This window comes from Ochotona curzoniae, unplaced genomic scaffold, assembly GCF_017591425.1.
Source record: "Ochotona curzoniae isolate NIBS_2020 unplaced genomic scaffold, NIBS_Ocur_1.0 contig_2321, whole genome shotgun sequence".
Classification (NCBI taxonomy): Eukaryota; Metazoa; Chordata; class Mammalia; order Lagomorpha; family Ochotonidae; genus Ochotona; species Ochotona curzoniae.
Window position 1 is genome coordinate 22,478,623 of NW_024465421.1, and position 21,079 is coordinate 22,499,701.

Consider the following 21,079-nt stretch of genomic DNA (forward strand, 5'->3'; position numbering starts at 1 on the left):
GAATCTGGAAGACTCAGGACCTGGTCTTGTCTTCTGTGGCTTCTGCTGTCTTAAGCTGAGCTGAGTGCTGATCTCATGCAGTTCTCATTAAACTGGCTCCCCTTTGTCCCTTTGATGACGATAGCAAGATTCTTCACTGTGTTCTTTTGGTGACGTGGGAAATGTCACACTTAATGACCAAGGCAAGGAGCTTAAATCTCAGGCCTTCCTGAAATCTCCACGCAGAGCTTGCTCGAGGACTAGCCTGATGGCGCATTCATGCTGGGTATCCTGTGGGGAGCACTCACAGGGGCCACCCTTTGCAGGGATGAACAGTTCCAGGATACCAGGTATTCTGGATGGAATGGACAGGGGTACAGACATAGAAGAACTGCAAGTACCAGGGAGGGAGAAAAGTTGTGTTTGTTGGGGAGCCCCATGGGAAGACCACAGAGGCAGGCTTGTGGTTACTCCTGATCTCACCCCAGATTTGTGACTTCTGGCAAGTTCTTTGGCCTCTCTGAGCCTTGATTTTCTTATCCAGGGAAGTGAAGAAGTTGGACTAGTTAATTTCTAGGTTTCTCTCCAGTTTCAGAAGTGAAAAGAACCTTAAGGATGAAGTCACAGGACACATAGGGCCACACATGTAAAGACCTGAAAATGGAGCCCATCTGTCTTGGGCGTGGTGCTGCCTGCTGGGAAAGGAGGTGGAAAATCTGGCCTCCTGCTGCCTGGACAGCAGCTTTCCCTGAAGGGCCCTGGGCCAGGGGCCCAAATGCTCTGCCCTTGGCTTGACCTTCCTCCTTACCCGACTCGAAGCCACTGTGGAACTGGGTGGCTTCTCTGGGATGGGAGCAGCCAAGGAGGCAGAGCTCCAGGCATCGGCAGAGGAGGGGCTGCAGGTGGCTGCACAGGCCCCTGTAGAGGCTTCTCCACACCACAGAAACATTAGCTCTGATTTCACTCCAGCGAAGTGCCACTCAAGGGGGCCAGGACTCCTGTCTGGCTCAGGCCCCAGTTGTTTCTCAAGGGCCCGTTGTCTCCTGGTCCCCTGCTGGCTTACTGTGAGGCTGAGGAGGCCAACGGCACTGCTGGTGGCCTCTCTCCAATTGTGTGGCTGTCTCAGAGTGTCCTGAAGGGCCCTTACTTGTTCTCACGTCTGGAAAGGCCTTTCACCCATTCTCCGTAGTAGCCTTGATGAAGGGTCTGTTTACTTGTCCTGTGCACATGTATTTGTGTGGGGTGGAGTACAGGGGGTGCATGGGGAGAGGGAGACTTGTAGCCCCAGTGCTTCCAGCTTAGTTAGGGCTCCCCCTTACGGAATCAGTGGCTGCAAGGGTTTATTCTGGGCTCAGCAGGGCAAGCTCTTTTTTTTTTTTTTTTAAGATTTATTTATTTTTTATTGGAAAATCAGATTTAGAGAGAGGAGGAGAGACAGAGACGAAAATCTTCCGTATGATGATTCACTCCCCAATGACTTCAATGGCTGGTGCTGTGGCAATCCGAAGCCAGGAGCCAGGAACTTCTTCCAGGTCTCCCACGTGGGTGCAGGGTTCCAAGGCTTTGGGCTGTCCTTGACTGCTTTCCCAGGCCATAAGCAGAGAGCTGGATGGGAAGTGGAGCAGCCGGGATTAGAACTGGCGTCCATATGGGATCTGGGTGATTTCAAGGTGAGGACTTTAGCTGCTAGGCCACCATGCTGGGCCCAGGGCAAGCTCTTAACTTAAGAATCTTGTCAGCTCAGACCTGTTCCTGTTCCCAGACCAGCTGGAACCACATGAGCAGAGCAGGGCGACCCCAGGGTGCCTGCAACCCTACCCCAGCTGCTCTGGCTGGTGGCAGGGAGGAGCCCAGGCCGAAGGAGCTCCCCACACGTGTGCATACCTCAGTGACACGTACATGTGGACACTATGGTCCTCAGTGATATGGATGTGTGGACACTGTGGTCCTCAGCGACACGCATGTGTGCACACCTCAGTGACACATACATGTGGATACTGTGGTCCTCAGTGAAGCACACGCGTGGACACCGTGGTACTGGGGCATACAGCAGTGTATTTCTGAGTCTTCCAACCAAACCAGGAGTTCCCAGCAATTGAGAATGGAGGGGAAGGAAGATATTCTGCCAATTCTCTGGACTTTTCAGGATAGAAAAATTGTGTTGAAGATTTAACCTTTTTATTTTCATTGTGCATGTTTGTGAAATACATTGTGGTAACTCAACAGCATGTATCCAATATGCAGAGACTGAGTTAGGTTAATTAGCATACCCATATCCTTAAACACTTGAAAAGTTATTTTTTAACTTTGGAATCTATAAAAATGTATATCAAGTGATGAATAGATAAAGAATAGGTATACACACAGAAAGGGTACACAATGGAATATTATACAGCTAGAAAAAGGAATATAGTCCTGCCATCTGTAGGAAAATGTGTGGGATACCATTTTGACATGAAGACACTAGATTTTTCTGTGGAAGGAGGTGGAGGAGGGTTGATTGAGAAGTTGCTATTCTAAGGCAGACAGACATAACCCTACTCATTGACCCAGTGAGCCTGGGGGTGGGGTTGCAGATGCCATGTGGTATCAGAGTGCTGGAGGGCTGGGCTGTGGAAACACTCAGTGTCAGTGAACCTGTGGCTGCAGGTCTGCTTCTGGCTGTTACCTTGTGATCAAGGGCCCCATGCATGAATGAAATCAAACTGATTGTCTTAAAGGTTCCCTTTGATGCTCCCTCTGTCATCCAGTGTATTCTGGCTCCTGTGCAGGTCGTTTTTGGGGTGGGTGCCGGCCAGGTGCAGGCTGTCCTACTGAGGTTAGCTTTGACTTCAGGAGCCTGGCTTGAAAGCCAGCGGTCACCTAGGCCTGGGGGTGGAAGTCATGGGGTTGCAGGGAATGTCTCAGGTGGCGAGAGGACACAGACACCCCTTCCCTGGCAAACACTTCCCTTCTGAGTCTGGAAGGGCATTGTCCCCCTGTTGAGTCCTCCGAGGGCTTCACCCAGGAAGTGTCAGTACGAAGGACTCTGAGGGGTGAACATTTGCTCTGAGAGTAAGGATCAGAGAAAACAGACACCAGGAGAAGCAGCTGACTCACAGCCAGAATCAGAGAAGGAAGGTCAGCCCTGAGGAGCTCCCAGCCGCCCTGGATAGCTTCTGGGAAGCCCCAGCCAGGTTGAGGAAGGGCGACAGGAAGAACAGGGATCTGCCACATGTCAGGCCTGGGGTTCCCAACTCCCTGCAACACAAGGGACCAGGTGTAGAAGCAGAAAAAGTTTTTTCTTCTGGGATTTGGTCATTGATGACTCATTTGCACAAACTATGTGTAGAAAATGGTCAACCATTTGACTTACATGTGCTTGGGAGCAGAAGGGCTTCTAGGCTGAGGACCACAGGTGTGGATTCTGTCCCTGCCTGACCCTGGCTGGAGGGACATTTCTAGGACTCTTGGCCAGAGCTTGCTCCTTTACAGTTGGCTCACCAGGGCCCTTGGCAGCCCCTATATTGTGAGTTTATGTGAAAGTGTTTTAGACCAGTTAGGAGCCGAAGGAGGGGCAGAAATGTTAGGTTGGAGGTGGAGTTGGGTGAAGAACTAAGCCTGGGGCCATGGCTGAGGCTGTGGGGCTGTTGGGACAACTGACAGGAGGTTTGTCCAGGAAAGGCTGATGGTTGAAGGGGTGCTGAGAGAGAAGCAGGACAGGCTTGTCCTGTCCCCATTTGGGGTGAGTGAGACACTTAGCCTTCTGTGTTGGGGTGGAGCTGTGGGTCTGCTATTTGTGTGTCCTGACGTCAGCGCCCAGATCTGCCTGGGCCAGGATGGCAGCTTTGGCCACAGCACATGTGTGTGGTACTGCATGTTCTTGACCGAGGCTTCTTCAACACATCCAGTGTGCTTGGGGTCCTCTGAGCCCTCACTGTACCCCCTGTTCCAGGTACCAGTAGGGACTTCTGCAAGAAGCCACAGGAGGTTGTGTGTGTGGTTGGGGGAGAGGAAGAGGCACTGAACCAGCTTTGCTGAATGTCCTTGCAGGCTCTTGAGCCTCTAACTGTGCCCACCCAGAGGAGTGTGAGGCCCTATGGGACAGCTGCTTCCTTGGGATTCAGTTCTGGGGGCTCAGAGGGACAACTTGTTTCATTGGTGGGCTGTGTCAGGGAAGCTATTTTTAAAATGGGAAGGAAGATCAAAGGGCATGAAGCTACCACCCTCAGTCTTTTTCACTCCAGATTATTTAACGGGTCAGGGACAGCTTGGCACTCAGTTGTGATAACCTGGGAGTGAACGATGTGGATGTAAGCGTGCTAAACCACATGCAGGGCTGGGCTTCCCAACCAGCAGTGTGAGGGCCATGGCACACCTCCCCTGTTTGGAGTTCTCATCCCCCACTGGGGCTTTGTGGCCCTCGTGTCCCTGCTGGGGTATGGTGGTCTGTGGAGAATATTGAAAATCCTACAGAGGGTCATATCTAGAGTTTGTTGAGCTCCGTATCAGCACCACCACCACCATTACCACGGTCATCAACATTACCATTATCATCATCATCACATGATCAGAGGGCAGTGGGAGTCTGAAAAGTGCTGGATTCCCTGGAGGAGCCTCAGCCACTTGTGTTCCCAGGGGAGATGCCAGGCTCTGGGAGATTCTAATGGGCACCTTCCGGGAGGAGGGGCTTGAGGTCAGGGTTATTCCATTTAGTAGTCACACTGTTATAGCCTTTCACGTTAGGATTACCTTTGAGCTTTAGAATTGTCTGTTAGGGTCGCTTGAATCCTCATGCTGGGAGTGTCCAGGGTTTAGGACGTTTTTCCCTGCCATGGATCATTTTAATATTAATAACACCATTCCTGGGCCATATAACATTATCAACTTAAAAATCGATCTGCTAGGGATTTGTTGAATTTCAAGTCCTACATTTGCCTTGGCAGAGCAAGACCAAATTATTTTGGGGTCCTTCCATGGCCTGTGTGTGAGCTGTAGGTCCCCCACCCCTGCAAGAGTATTTAAATCAAAACCACTGAGGAGGGAGGTGCAGGGGAGACCAGCATCTCCCCGACTGGGCCTTTTGTTAAATGCATATTCTGATCTGTGTGTGTGGCCTGGGGCTGGGCATCAGCACTCGTTTGGGCTCTCAGGGAATGTTGCTGTCTCACTCATGCTTTGAGTCCTCACTGGGTGTGGAGCCCAGTTCAGAGGTCAGGCCATTTCCTTTGCAGCTTTGAAGTCCGATGGCCTTAGTCAGTTACTGCTATTGCTGTGCCGTGGGCTGAGACACCCAGTGCCTCTGAGTGTTGTCTTCTCATCTGTGAAGTGGGCATAGTACTTGAGTAAAGTTTGCCTTCCAGAAGCATCTCAGAGTAAATCCACACATTCAGTTGAAGATGAAGATCACACTGTACATATGAAGTATAGCTGCTTTACCTGGGACACTGAGCATGTCTGTGAACTGACTTCACAGGCTGTCAGTCTCTTTAGGTTAAGTCAACTTGCTGCCAGAGACTTCTCTGGTGTTGGAGATGAAAGACTTACAGGAAGATATTTAGGTGGTAGTGAAAGAAAACTTAAATGGGTCATGTTTAGCTCCCCATGCTGCCTCCAACTGAGGGATCAGGAATTTTATTGGTACCCAAATTTAACCGTGTATCTCTCTTTTTTCTGTGTGTCCCAGGTAGTGGGAACACAAATTTAGGAACTGATTCCTGAAAAATCTGTAAGGGGTCAGGAGCAGCCCAGAGCATTCTAGAGGGAAGGCACACGCAGGCAGGGAAGGTTACAGTCAGGTTCCCCAAGCATATGGTGTAGAAAGCCTGGCCGCTGGAGCTGATGGCTCTGGGTGCACCCGTGGCCATGTGTCTCGGGGCAGATCAAAGACTTTCAGTAATTCAGCCTTGACAACATGGTGGTGAGATGCACTCAAGTGTATGATAGTGCCGGGAGGAGGTTTCCACAGCACACAGGCTCTCCGGCGGTAAAAGGCTTCACAGTTTCCCTTCCTTCAGATTTTGACAGGAGGTTGGCTGTCTTTGGGGTCCAACGAGGAAATACTCTCTCCTAATTCCTATTGGCTGACCCAGCTCCCTGGGAACACCTGGGGGGTAATCTGAGGCTTTGTTTTAGGAGGCAGAGATGGGAGCCCAGGTGTGGTTTGAGAAGCAGTCAAACGAGGAGACTGTACTTGTCTTAGTCTCCTTTCCCCACAACAGGGCAGCCTTGGTCCACTCATTCCCAGCTGCCTCCTCCTCAAACAGAGCCCAGCTTTCAACCCCTGCCACCCTCTCCTTTTGCTGCTCCCACAGTTCTAAACTTGACCCTTGGCAGAGGTCTCTGGCGCAGACCAGGCCCTGCTCTGCTCTCCTGCTTTGCTCTTCCTGTGCCCTGCCTGTGCTCTCTAGGTGACGCTACAGCCCTTAGAAGGGAATCCCCTAGAAGGGGTTGGCTGAGGCCATCGGGAAGCCCAGGCTCTGCCAGTTTTGGCTATCTCCTGCACAGGCTGGTCCCTCTAACACAGCCAGGCCAGCAAATGCCTGCCCTTAAGGGGACAGAGTTGGATGTGTGACTTAATAAGGATGAGAGCCACATGTAATCCCCTAAGTACTTTGCCTTGTAACATGAGATTATCTGGCCTGTAGACACCTGTTTTCACTCCTTTGCTGAGAGCTGTATAAAAAGCACCCTGCTTAATGAGAGTCATGAAGTCCTCTCTTGGATGGATCTCCTGGTGAGCTGGGCTGCACGTGCCCATCAGCAAGGTTGAGAAAGGCCTGGAAGGTTTCGTCCAAGTTTCCACCTACATACAGTGATCAGGACCTAGGCAGGAAGTCTGAGGTCAGGTCAGAATTTTCAGATTCTCAGGTCAGTGTGACTACCAGCTTCCTTCATGATGGACAGCAAGTCTGTCCACAGTTTCCACCACTTGGGAGGGAGGCAGGATAACACCTGCTGTGCTCGCTAAACACAGGGTTGTCATGGAAACCCTGGGGAGGTGGGCGTCATGCTCCATGCCAAGCCCACACAGCTCTCCCACAGGAGGGGGCCTAGGTTGACGTGAGACTTTTTTGAGACACAGAGCCAGTGCCAGCCCTGTGAAACTGACCAATCATATTCTAATCATTTAGAACTGCAAGTCCCTGCTTCGGGTGGTACAGAAGATGTTGGCAATTTGTTGGAGAATCATTTCTCTGCTGGAGACGCAAGTCTAGAGGAGAAAGAAAGGGCCCTGTATGCAGACGCGGCCCCAGGAGATGAGACCCTGCTCCTTCACTACCCAGACAGCAGGGCGGCCAAGAGTGCGGAGTGGACCACCGCCGCTGGGGCCCCTCCAGCTGCCACCGGCCCGGGCTCCGAGTCCGAAGCCAGCCTCCCCAATGCCTCAGCCACTGAGTCAGCTCCATCTGGGGATGCCGCGGGGCCTGGGGAAGAGCAGGGCCCAGCAGCAGCGAGCACCCTTCCTGCAGGAAGGGATAAAGGGTCCTTGCAAGAGGAGAGGCCAGAGCTCAGTTCGGGAGAGGGACCAGGAGAGGAAGTGACTGGGCAGGAGCCCTGCTTGCAGGGAGCTGCCAGCGGGGAAATAAAAAGCCAGGCTGGGAGTGGCAAGGTTCCTGAGGAAGCTGAAGGGATCCTAGGGGACAACCCGGAGCAAGGAGCAGCTGCAGAGACGGCAGAGTCTGAAGCCACCACAGCCTCCCCTGCCTCAGAGGACCAGGAGAGCCACACACTGGAGATAGAAGACAAAGGCCACGCCAGGTTAGATGGAGCCCCCCATGCTGTGGAAGAAGGGCTGGAGGCGGATGTGGACACAGAAGCCAGGCAGGAGGCTGAGGACCGGCAGCAGGTCCACACCTTGGATACAGAAGGTGATGGCGTCCCTGGGCATGGCCAGGGGCCCACAGAACCAGATGGAGCTGCCAATGTTGTGTCTGTGGAAGAAATTTCAGAGGCTGACGTGCATGCAGAAGTCAGGCAGGGGGCTGAGGACCATGAGAAGCGCCATCCCAGCCAGGAGACTGGCCCCGCTGCGGAGGCCAGCACTACGTCTGTGGGCACCCAGAGCTCCGAGGCAAGGAGCATGGAGGGGGACCACCCTGCTGAGAGCCAGGCACCAGTGATGCCCAAGGAGGAGGAGGAAGAGGAGGCCTCCTCTGAAGAAGAGGGTGATGAGGAAGGTGAAAGTGAGGAAGATTCTGGAGAAGACAGCGGTGATGGAGCCAGCTCAGAAGAAGCAGGGGCTGCCTCTGAGGAGGCTCGGGAGCCCTTGGAAGCAGGAGGAACTGCAAGCCTTGCCGGGGGAGAGGGTCAGCCTGGCATGGAGGACTTGAATTCCAGGCCTGCAGGCAGCAAGGACACTGAGCCAAAGGAACCTGGAGAGGGACATGAGGGCTCAGGGAGTTCCCTAACTGCCCCCCAGGGTAGGGATGAATTTGTTAAAGCCACCCAGGAACCTCGGGCAGCTATGCGTGAAATGGGACAGGAAGGGGCAGAGTGGGGAAGGAGAGCCCGGGTTAGTCCCGGGTTGGCTAGATAGGGGCCCTATCCAGGGTACCAGTTCTTGGAGGCACCTTTCATTTTGGAGGGACTGAGTATAGGGGTCACAGAGGGATCCAGACCTTAAGGATAGAGGACAGAGGAGCAAGGACACTAGTGCCAGGTTTGAGGTCCTGAGGCCAGCTGGTACATTGACATGCAGGGAGTTAGTGGAGCAAACCATGCAGGTGACAACTTTTTGGGCTGATACCTTGGCATCCGCTTGAAAATGCAGCCATAGGTCAGCATGGAGAACTGGCACTAGGAGCCGTGTTTTGATGGAAGAACTCAGATGGACTAAGTCCTTCAAATGCCTATCTGAAGCAGTGGCAGCCACCCTTAAAAGGCTGGGGACAGGAAAAGAGTGGGGGAGAATGGGGCCACAGCCATTGGGCAACATCTGAGATCCATCTAATCCTGGGGTGATCAGGACCCTGCAGGCCCCAGAAGCCCAGTTGCTGCAGCCAACCAGAAGGTGGGCTGTGAACGTGGGTTAAGGCCCAGGCTTCACTTTCCCAGTTTGCTTTCCAACCACATTTCCCTGCAGAGTTTGATTTACATATCATTGGTCAGGTTCTTGTACCTTCCAGAAAGGGAAGGCTGGGGCTTCCGTCTTCAAGTTCCTCCTCATTTTCTGCCTTCTGTATTCTGGGTCAGGGACTGCTTGGGTCTGGCCTGCCCAAGGCATATTGAATCTTCATCCCCTGGCAGCCTGCCTGCTTTGCACTGTAGGCCTAGGTCCATCTTTCTGATCTCTTAGGATTCTGTGCAGGAAGCCTGGGGAGAAACAGCCATGGTCTTAGATGTGAGCATCTCCTTTCCTGAAGGGCAGCAGGCTTGGATATTTTTGTTTTCATGATTGGGAGAACAGGTGGCCCCACTGTGCTTCCTCCTCCTGTCTGCACCCAGCTGATGTGATCTTGAGAAATGCCCACTGATGGCCACCCTTACCTTGGAATGAATTGCCAATGCCAACCCGTGACTCCCTCAGGTCCCTTCCTCCCTACTACCATCTGCCCTATTGCTTCCTGTCAGGGGCTTTCCCAGCACCCCGATTTCCCCTCCACCTGACTAATTCTGCAGTCCCCTGGTAGGTCTGTCTAGGCACATTTCTTTAGGAATGCCTGCTTCCATGGCGACTTCGCTGTGCATGGTTACCATCACGGAGGACAATGATGTTTTGCTTCCTGATGGACCACATGCCCCGGAGTGTGGCGTGGTTCTGTAAGATGGTTGTGGAGCTGGAGCAGTCCTGTCACTTAACATTTTTGCTGTGTCTCTGCTGTGTAGAGATGTAAATAATGAGCACTGTGTCAAGTTCCTGTGGTGTTCACTACAGCAGCTGGAAGTGTGGACTGAACTTGGAGCTCAGGTGTGTAGCCAACCAGACTGTTGAGGATTCTGTAGAAACGCTGACATGGTCTGATGCCACATTTCTCAGGATGCATCCTCAAGGCCAAGTGACACATGAGTGTGTTACACTGTGGTAGAGACTTTCTTGGCTTTCTGATCACTGGGCTCTAGGAAAATTCCCTAAGGGCCAGTGCTGTTCTGTGCCTGTTTTGGATACCACTGCCTTCCTGGTGTGGTCATCAGTACCTAGTAGATTCCCAGTAAGTACCTGTTAGCTTAATCATCTGGATCACAGGTTTTCTTGTTCCATCCTAAAGACAGAACTCAGTTTAGCACTTGCTGCTGCAGACCCAGTTCTAGTCTGTCTTCTGAGGGGCCTGGTGCTCAGTTGTCTGCTTCTCTCCGCAGAAGAGACAGAAGATGTGAGTGAGGAAGCCCCGATGAGGGATCGATCGCACATCGAGAAGACCCTGATGCTGAATGAGGACAAGCCGACTGATGACTACTCAGGTAACCAGAGGAGCAGGACAGGGCTAGGCTGGTGGCCAGGCAGAGCTCCAGAGGTGACTGAGAGCTAGGCTGCAGTGGTGGGTGGGGAGGCTGTGAGGTGATAAGGACCCCAAGGGAAGAGGGCTCCTGTGCCTGGGGGACTGTGTGGAGTTGTTTCTGTGAGCAGAGACCAAGGTTGGGGGTTCCATATGTGCAGAGAGGGGAATGTGGTCCCAGCCAGTGAGACAGTGAGGGCATGGAGGCTAATGCTGGTGTATGGTGTGGGATGTACTAACCTGTGCACTCTGGCAGGAGTGGGGGATTAGTAAGAATGCACCCCCTTTGGGGCCAGTGTTTTCCATGTGGAGTCCTGGTTGCTCTGTTTTCCATTCTGTTTTCTGGTGAGGTAGCTGGGAAGGCACTAGAAGATGGCCTAGGTACTTGGCCCCCTGCTGCACACATGGGTAACCAGAATGGCATTCCTGGTTCCTGGCTTCCACCTGACTGTTGTGGCCATTTGGGGAGTGTCACAGGAGGCGACAAATTGAGGTCTGGTCATGAGAGATGGGAAAAATTTACCAGATTGGAATACAGAGAGGAGTGAGCAGAGTTAGATTTAGTAAAATATACTGCTTCAGTGTGGCAGGCAGACAGGAAGGTGACAGTTGCTGTGATGTGGATAGAGATCTGCAGCTATCTGAGGCAAATGCCCTTGGCTGTGGGCTTTTCTGTCAGCATTGATCTCCTCACTGGGGGATTTTCTCTAGGGACTTCCTGTTGCTTCTATATGGCCTGAACCAGCAAGTGGAAAACCACCCTTTCTTTTTTAAAAAAGATCTACTTATGCATTTATTTTTAAATATTTATTTATTTTTATTTGAAAGGCAGATTTACGGAGAGGGAGAAAGAGAGAGCAAGAGAATCTTTTATCTGTTGTATCACTCCCCAAATGGCTTTAATGTCTGGAGTTGGTCTGGTCTGAAGTGAGGAACCTTATGTTTCTTCTGGTTCTTACACATGGGTGTAGGGTTCCAAGGACTTGAGTCATCTTTCACTGTTTTCCTAGGCATATTAGTAGGGAGCAGGATTGGAAGTGGAGCAATTGGGTCCCAAACTGGCACCCTTATAGGATGCTGGCACTGCAGGTGGAGGCTTGACTTACTATATCATGGTGCTGGCCCCAAGATTTATTTATTTTTGTTAGAAAGTCAGATATACAGAGAGGAGGAGAGACAGAGAAGAAGATCCTCTGCCAATGATTCACTCCCTAAGTGAGCGCAACGGCCGATGCTATGCCGATCCAAAGCCAGGATCCAGGAACTTCTTTGGGTCTCCCACACGGGTGCAGGGTCCCAAGGCCTTGGGCTGTCCTCAGTTGCTTTCCCAGGCCACAAGCAGGGAGCTGGATGGAAGGTGGGGCCACTGGGACTAGAACTGGCGCCCATATGGGATCCTGGTGCATCCAAGACAAGGACTTTAGCTAATAGGCTACTGTGCTGTGCCCTTTATTTTAAAATGTTAAAGCCCTTACTTGTTGAAGCTGATGAGGTAGTAAGAGTGCAGAGCAAGGCTGTGACTGCTTGGGTCATCGAGCTAGACAGCAGCAGGCTGCCCTTCACGCCTGTCTAGCTCCCAGCCTTGCTCTGGGACTGTGCTCATCTCAGGAGCATCCGGATCCATGGAGCGGCAAGGCCAGGGGTTACTACCCTGCTGGCTTGCTGGCCTCTGGTTCCCTGGCACCTGGGCTGAAGGGGTGGACAGCAGAGAGAAAGAGGTGGGATTCCTGTCTTCCAAAGGATCTTCAGGTATCAGCCAGTTTTCAGAAAAACTGCTGAGGCGGGAGGAAGGGAGGAGTCGGTTAAAACAGAAAAAGAAAAGTCAAGAGGCTTTTGTATCCATTTATTTGTTTCTTTGAAAGTTAGGGAGAGGGAAGGAAGGAAGAGAGACAGATAACCCTCACAGGCTGGTTCATTCTCCAAAAGCCCTCAAATGGTGGGACCAAACCCAGTGTTCAGGAACACAGTCAGAGACTGGCTCCTGGGTGGGAACGCAAGTGCTTAAGGTGTCACCTGCCATCTCCCGGGCTGCATGCAGGAAACTGGAGTCAGGAGCCACAGCTGGGACGGGGGCTTCTGGCGCTCCAGTATGGGACATGGGCCTCTTAGTTGTCTTAAGTAGTTTTGAGGGTCCACCTGTGCACTGGCTTCTTCCGGGCGTGTGGCAGAGTTACTGGGCATCTGAGCACCCCAGCTATCCACCGGGAAACAGAGGAACTGCCCAGGGGGTGGGGCCCTTTTACAGCAGAAGGACTGCCTGGAGCACACCCTGCCTGACACTCTCCCCTGCCCCATCTGTCCTCAGCGGTACTGCAGCGGCTCCGAAAAATCTACCATTCGTCTATCAAGCCCCTGGAGCAGTCTTACAAATACCACGAGCTGCGCCAGCATGAGATCACAGGTACAGCCCTGGGTGGGGCTCTCCGTCTCAGAGTCACTGCCTTCCACCCCCGGCCTGCTGCTGCCCACACAGCTGTGCAGGGCTGCATGCTTCCAAACAACTTCACACAAGAGTGCTCTTGCCTCAAGGGTCTGGTAGGGTACGGTTCACCTCTGCATGCCTGGGGGGTGTGTGTGTGTGTGTGTGTGAGAGAGAGAGAGAGAGAGAGAGGTTCTGACTTCAAGGCAATGACCCCAGCTTCCATCCACCTGTGCTGAAGGGCCCACCAGGCCTACTCCCTGATGGCTGAGGTCCATGTCACCTGATTGGCTTGGAGTCCTCCTGCGTTCCTGTTACACTTGATGCATAGCCTCCCTTAAAAATTGGTTTTTAAAACAATACAGACAAATACACTTGTCACACACACAAAATTTTCTAGTATTGCAGAACAGTATATGAAGATACTTCAAAAAGTTCATGGAGGATAACTTATTTTGATGCTGTTTTGTTTTTGAAATTCCTGCATAATTATCCTCCAATGTACATTTTTCTTGGAATTAAAAAAAAAGAGATTTATTTATCTTATTTAAAAGGCAGAGTTACAGAGAGAGAAGGAGAACAGAGAGACAGAGATATCCCGTCAGCTGCTTCAATCCTCAGATAGCCACAACAACCCAGGCTGGGTCAGACCAAAGCCAGGAGCTTCAGGTTTCTTTTGCATGGGTGGCAGGGGTCCAGAGACTTGGTTCATCCTCTGCTGCTTTCCCAGCCACACCATTGGGCACCTGGATCAGAAGTAGAGCAGATGGAATTTGAACCAGCACCTGTATAGGCTGCTGATGCTGCAGGAGACAGCTTAGTTTGTGCTGCCACAATGCTGGCTCCTCCGTTGAATTTTTTGAAAAGGCTAACTTATTTGAAAGGCAAAGGGAGAAAGAGGGAGTGAGGTAGTGTGGAATTTTTGATGATCTCATATGTTGAAAAATAAAAATTCCTTTCTTGCTCTCCAAGTTCTCTATTTCTGTTCCCACAGTTGTGGTTTCCTGTGAACACTTGCAGATTTTCCTGTGCATGTGTGAACATACAGAAATGTATCTTCTTCTAGGAAAGATGGGATCAGATTGGGCAAACTTGTGTGTGTGCACATGAGTGTGTGCTGAGCATGTGTGTATCTGCGCGTGCACGGCTGTACGTGTGTGTCCATATGCCTTGTGTGCTGAGCGCGTGCATCTGTACCCACGTGTGGACAGAGCCCTTCTTGGCCGCTGATTGCTGCCTGCTCCTATTTTGAATAAATGCACCACACTCTGTGAACCAGTACTTGAATCATCAGACAGAAGATCTTTTTCTCTGTTTCTCCTACTTTCTGTAAAATCTAACTTTCTAATAAAAATAAGTAATAAAATATTTAAAAATATATATGGTTGGGAAATGGTGGGAATGGAAAATGGGAGGGGGAAAGGGGAGAGAGAGGGGAGAATCCCTATACAAAATGCTACCATAAAAAAAATTTTTTTTAATTAAAAAAAAAAAGAAAATGAAAGCAGAAGACAAGCTAATTTTGGTGCCAGATAAGTTAGCATCTATGTCCAGTTCCTCCCTAATTTGCGTTTTCCATGAATATCTAGGAGCCTCCTTCCACTTGTCTCAATAACAGAAGAACATGGTGCCCAGAGAAGCGCAGGTTTCCACAGGATCACAGAGCTGGAATTAGGGTCGTGACTTCCTGGTTCTCCTCCAAGGGAAACCCAGTCCTGGGGCTGCCTGTACTCTACTGTTCCTCGCAGCCAGTCCTATCCCGGCTCTGTGGCGGAGGTACCCCTCTCCCCCTCTCGATCGCCCCAGGGCTCTGTTCCTTCCCCGGCACCTGCCTTCTCTCCCAGCTGAGGCCAAGTGGCATGGCTCGAATGGGAAACCACTGTCCTGACAGCACCAGCAGGCCATCGACCACCCCAGGGCTTCCTGGCTCCGGGACTGGACTTTGTGCACTTGGAGCGTGCGCTCAGCCGCCCGCCAGCGCCCTGTGCCATGTCCTAGCCTGCACATGCCCACGCTGCCCCCTGCTGTAGAAAGCCGGGGTGGCAGCCACCCGGAAAGGCCATGATGGTAGTTTGTCTAGGTGCTTGTGGGTCCCACATCCTCCTTCACGCCACCTGGCCTATGTAAAACCATTTTTAAAATCTCCTGGGGAACTCCTGCCACCATCTCGGCCATCCTTTCCCTTTCTGGATGACAGCCATACAGGTGGGAGAGGTTCAGCCCTTTGAGGTGAAACAGATATGCTCACCAATTAAGGGTTACCAGCTTAGTCCTCTAGGATATAAAGAAAGCCCCAGAAGAAGAGAACCATTGCATCAAAATGAAGGTGCACAACAGGAGGTACACTGCGTCCTTGCCGTGTCAAACACCAGACACTGTGGACAAGTAAGGGTACTGCTTGCACGTGTGTGAGTGTCTGACGTGGCATATCAGAAATTAGCAGCATTAGCTAGGTTCAAGGCAGGTTGGGGACGGAGAAGGGAGACTTTTCACTCTAAACTTTTTTATATTACTGATTTTTGAATTAAGACATTAAATACAGTAAAATGGTAAAAAAAAATTCAGGAAAAGAATAGGGCCTACACTTTCTTTCTAAAATTCTATTTATTTATTTTCATTTCATGTGAAATGCAGAGCAAGAAAGAGCAATAGGAATCCTTCCACCCACCTCCACATATCTTCCCCATATGTCCATAACAGCCAGGACCAGGCCAGGCTGAAGCCAGGAGTCCTGATCCAGCCAGGAAGCTGGATCAGAGGCAGAGTGACTGGGCTTGAATCAGGCACTCAGAAATGGAGTGTCCATGTCCTAAGCAGGACCTTAATCTGCTGCTGCACCAAATGCCAGCCCTTGGGCCTGCTGTTAGGTCAGGGTGATGAAGAGGTCTGGGACTCCAGTGCTCTATTTGACACAGCTGGTCCTCAGGGCTTCAGTCAAGGGAGGACCTGAGGCTGTAAACCAGCAGTGAGACTGACCACAAGCCAGGTCGAAGGCCTCCTACCCTCGCTCTGCACCCCTGGCTTTGAAAGCACCAGACAGTTCTGCTTTTCTTTTGGAAATACCTTGCAGGGTATTCTCCCTATATGGCCTCTGGACACTGAATCTGGACACTGGCCCCTGGAACTCAAAGATGCTTAATTGTGTGGTTTTGGACACTGACAAAGTTGTCTCAGATTTTGGAAACTAATTTTTAAAAATATTTGTTTGTATTTATTGGAAAGGTAGATTTACAGAGGAGGAGAGACAGAAAGAAAGATCTTGCATCCACTGGTTCACTCCCCACGTGGCTGCAATGACTGGAACTGAACCAATCAGAAGTCAGGAGCCAGAAGCTTCTTCTGGGTGTCTCACTCGGGTGCAGGGTCTCAAGGCCCTGGGCCATTCTCAACTGCTTTCTCAGGCCACAAGCAGGGAGCTGGAAGAGAAGTGGAGCAGCCAGGATATGAACCGGCAGCCATATGAGATTCTGGTGCATGCAAGACGAGGACTTTCAGCTACTGGGAAACTGTGCTGGGCCCTAGAAGCTAATTTTTAATAAATTTTTTGTTTTTTAAAACATTTATTTTATTGCAAAGTCAGACATATACAGAGAAGAGGAGACATAGAGAGAAATATCTTCTGTGCAATGATTCACTCCCCAAGTGAACGCAGTGGCTAGTGCTGAGCCAATCTGAAGCCAGGAGCCGGGAGCTCCTCCGGGGTCTCTCACGCGGGTGCAGGGTCCCAAGGCTTTGAGCCATCCTCGACTGCTTTCCCAGGCCACCAGCAGGGAGCTGGATGGGAAGTGGGGCTGCTGGGATAAGAACCGGCGCCCTTATGGGATCCTGGCGTATTCAAGGTGAGGCCTTCAGCTGCTAGGCCACGGCGCTGGGCCCAAGAAGATATATATATATATATATATATATATTTTTTTTTAATCAGAGTGCCACAGGAAGAGAAGAGAGACATAAAAAGATCTTGCATCTTTGGTTCATTCCCTAAAAGACCAGAATAGTTGGGGCTGGGCCAGGTAGAAGCCAGGAGCCAGGAACATTGCACAGTGAATTCACCTAGATCCTCCTGGTGCCAGCAGCTGTGCCACAGATGTGAGAAAGGACAAAATAACTGCTTCTGTCATTTGTTGCATTAATTTTTGTTTATTTACTTTCATTGTTTATTTGAAAGGCAGAGAAAGAGGTAGGGACACAGGGAGAGAGGGAGGGAGGGAGAGAGGGAGAGAGAGAGAGAGAGAGAGAGAGAGAGAGAGAGAGAGAGGATGAGAGAATGAATCATCCATCTACTGGTTCATTTTCGAGATGCCCGTGACAGTGAATGAATTGGAGTCCCCTGCTCCCCTGTCAGTGGCAGGGACCCACCCATGGAGCTGTCACCTCCTGCTCTTCAGGGTGCAACCGGAAGGAAGTTGGGATCATAGGTGGAGCTGGAAACAGATACGGGATACAGATCCCATGTGGCATCTTAACTCCTGGCCTCATATCCATTCTCTTAATGGAGCAATTAATTGCATTTAACATGTAGCAAAAGTGTCACCGAGTGCTCTACACCTGTCTGATCTGCCTAACTGGACGAGGGCCGGACATGCAGAATGCTTCAGAGAGCAGTGGCCCTCCTACAGGAACAGCCCTTTGTTAGTTAGTTCACTTGTGTTTCTAATTCCTGTTACTTACAGATGGGGAAATTACTTCCAAGCCTATGGTGCTATTCCTGGGACCGTGGAGTGTTGGTAAATCCACCATGATAAACTACCTCCTTGGGTTGGAAGATACACGCTACCAGCTCTATACAGGTAATGTGTGTGTGTGTGAGAGACAGAGAGAGGGAGGGAGAGAAAGAGAGAGATTGTTGGTATTTGGATTTTATAAAAGTGCTATGAAAAGTGAAAGTATTTCTAAATGTCTTCAGTGTGGTTGTAAAAAGAAACTGGCATTATTTACAACAGTCAGAAAAAGTAGAAACAGCCTGAATGCCCAGCAGTGGAGGGATAGTTGACCCAGATTTGGACCCCCCTGTGTAATGAAGTGTCAGCCCTAGAAAGGAAGGGCCATGGCTATCAGGGTATGTCAGGCCCACGCTGCCTTGAAGTCACCGAGCTGGGTGAAACAAGCCGGATGCAGAAAACAAGGGCTGTATTCTGCTCATACGAGATACCTAGATGGGAAATTTATGGAGACAGAAAGTGGAACTTTGCCTGCTGGGGTGGTGGCGAGGGAGGGGTAATGGGATGGGGTGATAGTTAGGGAGCTGTATTTATTGAGGATAGAATCTCATTTCAGGAAGATGAAAAAGTTCTGAGGCTGGACAGTAGTGATGGCTATGCAACAGAGTGAACACATTTAATCCCCCAGAACCATTGTACACTAAAAAATGGCTGAAATCTCAAATTTTGTGTGTCCATGCATTTGACCACAATTAGTAATAAACTGCTTAAGCAAACATATCCTCTTTGGCAAAATCTTCACTGAGACCCCTGCTCACCTACACTGGCTGCAGTGGGTCTGTCCCTAGAAGTCACCATGTTCCCATGCTTCTCACCTATGAGCAGGTGCCGAGCCCACCACCTCAGAGTTCACGGTCCTCATGCACGGGCCCAAGTTGAAGACCATAGAGGGCATTGTCATGGCTGCAGATAGTGCCCGCTCCTTCTCACCCCTTGAGAAGTTTGGCCAGAATTTCCTGGAGAAGCTCATCGGCATCGAGGTTCCCCACAAACTTCTGGAGCGGGTCACTTTTGTGGACACACCAGGCATCATTGAGAACCGCAAGCAGCAAGAAAGAGGTAATTTAGCCCTCATCTCTGGACAGCCTGAACTCTGCATTAGGAAACTATTTTTAATGTTGAGTAACAGGCAGACAAGGGAGAGAAAATATGACTGATGTTGTCCAAGACCAGGACATGCGGCCTCTACCTGCACTGTGGTGCCCCAGGTTTGAAGTGTCTCACCTTCCCACTTCCCACAGTGGGTTTGTCTTGGCGGTTGACCAGGCCTGCTTTTTGCCTGCAGGTGGCAGGGGAGGCCACTTTGGGTCTGAAAGGCAGGAAGCTCTGACATGGGCCATGGAAAGCTACCAAGATCAAGGTTGTCTGTGTCCTGCGCGTGGCACATATAGCCATATTTGACCAGATGGCCTGGTCCTCGTGATAATCCCATTTTGGTTGTAATTAGACTCAATTTTTATTAATGACAATTGTTGTTAATCATTATTAGCCATTATTGTTAATCATTAATCATTACTGCATTATAATAGTGAGTGAACTTCATCATATCTCCATTATGAATTGAATAATTTTAGGCATCAGTTGTTATGAAAAAATAAATTCAGTGTTTTCATGACAAGTATTCCTTCTCACCTTGTAAATAAGAAGAGGAAAAGAAATTAAAAGAATTCAGATACAATGAACTTCTGCTCTGTGACTGGCAGTTTCAGTTGGGTGCTTTCCTAAATGGTTGGCATCATAGCAATATTTATTTCAATTTAGGCCCTTGTTCTTGTCATTTGGTATCTAAAAAGCTAGAGTTTAGGAACATTTAATACTCAGAAAACTGGTTCTTATTCCATTTTTCACAACATGGGAACCCACTCCCTTTTTTACCTTGAAGTTTTATTTTAAGATTAATTTATTTAACATGAAAGAGTTGCAGAGAGGGAGAGATAGAGCTCTTTCATCCACTGGTTCATTCCCCAGCTGGCTGCAATGGCCAGAGCTGGGTTGGGCAAAAGCCCCATCCTGGTCTCATACAGGGGTCTAAGCACTTGGGCCATCCTCTGCCACCTTCCCAGGAGCATCAGCAGCAAGCTGGATTGGAAGTACAGCAGTTGGTCCTGAGCTGGCTGTTAACTCGCTGTTCCAAAGTGCTGCCTCTAGACTCCCAGTTTCCCACCCCTCTTTCTTTCCTCTTTTGTGTTCTTCCAACTCCCTAATTTTTGACCTTTAGTATTGTTGCTGTTGTCCCAGATCTCTTTGAGTATTTATTTATTTATTTTTTACACAGGAGGAAAATCTCCATTTTGAACAAGTATTTTGCATCTCTGGAGTCTTACAGATTAAAGCAATTTTTTGATTAAAGGTTGGCAAGAGGCAGGAGATCAGCAATTGATTCTTTAATGATGTGATTACTTTGTCCCACCCAGGGAGTGGTTTGACTCTGACAGGAGGTGTAAGGGTCTCTGAGTGAAGCCTGCTCAGCTTGACTTTTCCCTTTTGTCCCCCAAAGGTTATCCCTTCAACGATGTGTGCCAGTGGTTCATCGACAGAGCCGACCTTATCTTTGTTGTCTTTGACCCCACCAAGCTGGATGTGGGCCTGGAGCTGGAGACCCTCTTCCGCCAGCTGAAGGGGCGTGAATCCCAGATAAGGATCATCCTGAACAAGGCCGACAACCTGGCCACGCAAATGCTTATGCGGGTTTATGGAGCCCTCTTCTGGAGCTTGGCCCCTCTCATCAACGTCACGGAGCCCCCGAGGGTTTACGTCAGCTCCTTCTGGCCACAGGACTATAAGCCCAATACTCATCGTGAACTGTTTCTCAAAGAAGAGATCTCCCTCCTGGAAGACCTGAACCAGGTGATCGAGAACAGGTTGGAGAACAAGATTGCCTTCATCCGCCAGCACGCCATCCGGGTGCGTATTCACGCCCTCCTGGTCGACCGCTACCTGCAGACTTACAAGGACAAAATGACCTTCTTCAGCGATGGAGAACTAGTCTTTAAGGACATTGTGGAAGATCCTGATAAATTCTACATCTTCAAGACTATCCTGGCAAAGACCAACGTCAGCAAATTTGACCTTCCCAACCGCGAGGCCTATAAGGACTTCTTTGGTATCAATCCCATTTCCAGCTTCAAACTCCTCTCCCAGCAGTGCTCCTACATGGGAGGTTGCTTTCTGGAGAAGATTGAGCGGGCCATTACTCAGGAGCTGCCCAGCCTCCTGGGGAGCCTGGGGCTTGGGAAGAATCCAGGTGCTCTCAACTGTGACAAAACAGGGTGTGGCGAAACCCCCAAGAACCGCTACAAGAAGCACTAGGCTGTGGTGTAGCTGTTCTCGGTTCCTGTTGGTGAATGAGCTTGTGTCCTGTCTGAGAAGTCCTTTTTTTTTTTTTTTTTTTTTTAACCCTTTGAGCCACACTGTGAGAGTCATTGTGCATTGGAGGTGTGGGAGTTCCTTGAGGCCAGTGATGGGGTTTTGGGGGTCTGGGGGGAGGTTTGGGGAGGAGAGTGGAAACTGTGAATAATAGTGTGCTTGTCTTGTTGCTCCCCTTGCTT

General features: G+C 50.3%; 1 protein-coding gene across 1 annotated transcript; it reads left to right on the top strand.

The window, feature by feature from the left end:
• Positions 1 to 5,872: 5,872 nt before the first annotated feature.
• SRL (sarcalumenin) lies at positions 5,873 to 20,840 on the top strand. The gene is made up of 7 exons (XM_040973734.1): positions 5,873 to 5,878; positions 7,043 to 8,381; positions 10,258 to 10,359; positions 12,700 to 12,795; positions 17,484 to 17,600; positions 18,357 to 18,590; positions 20,029 to 20,840. The coding sequence occupies exons 1-7, from the start codon at positions 5,873 to 5,875 to the stop codon at positions 20,838 to 20,840; spliced, it is 2,706 nt and encodes a 901-aa protein (XP_040829668.1).
• Positions 20,841 to 21,079: the final 239 nt, after the last annotated feature.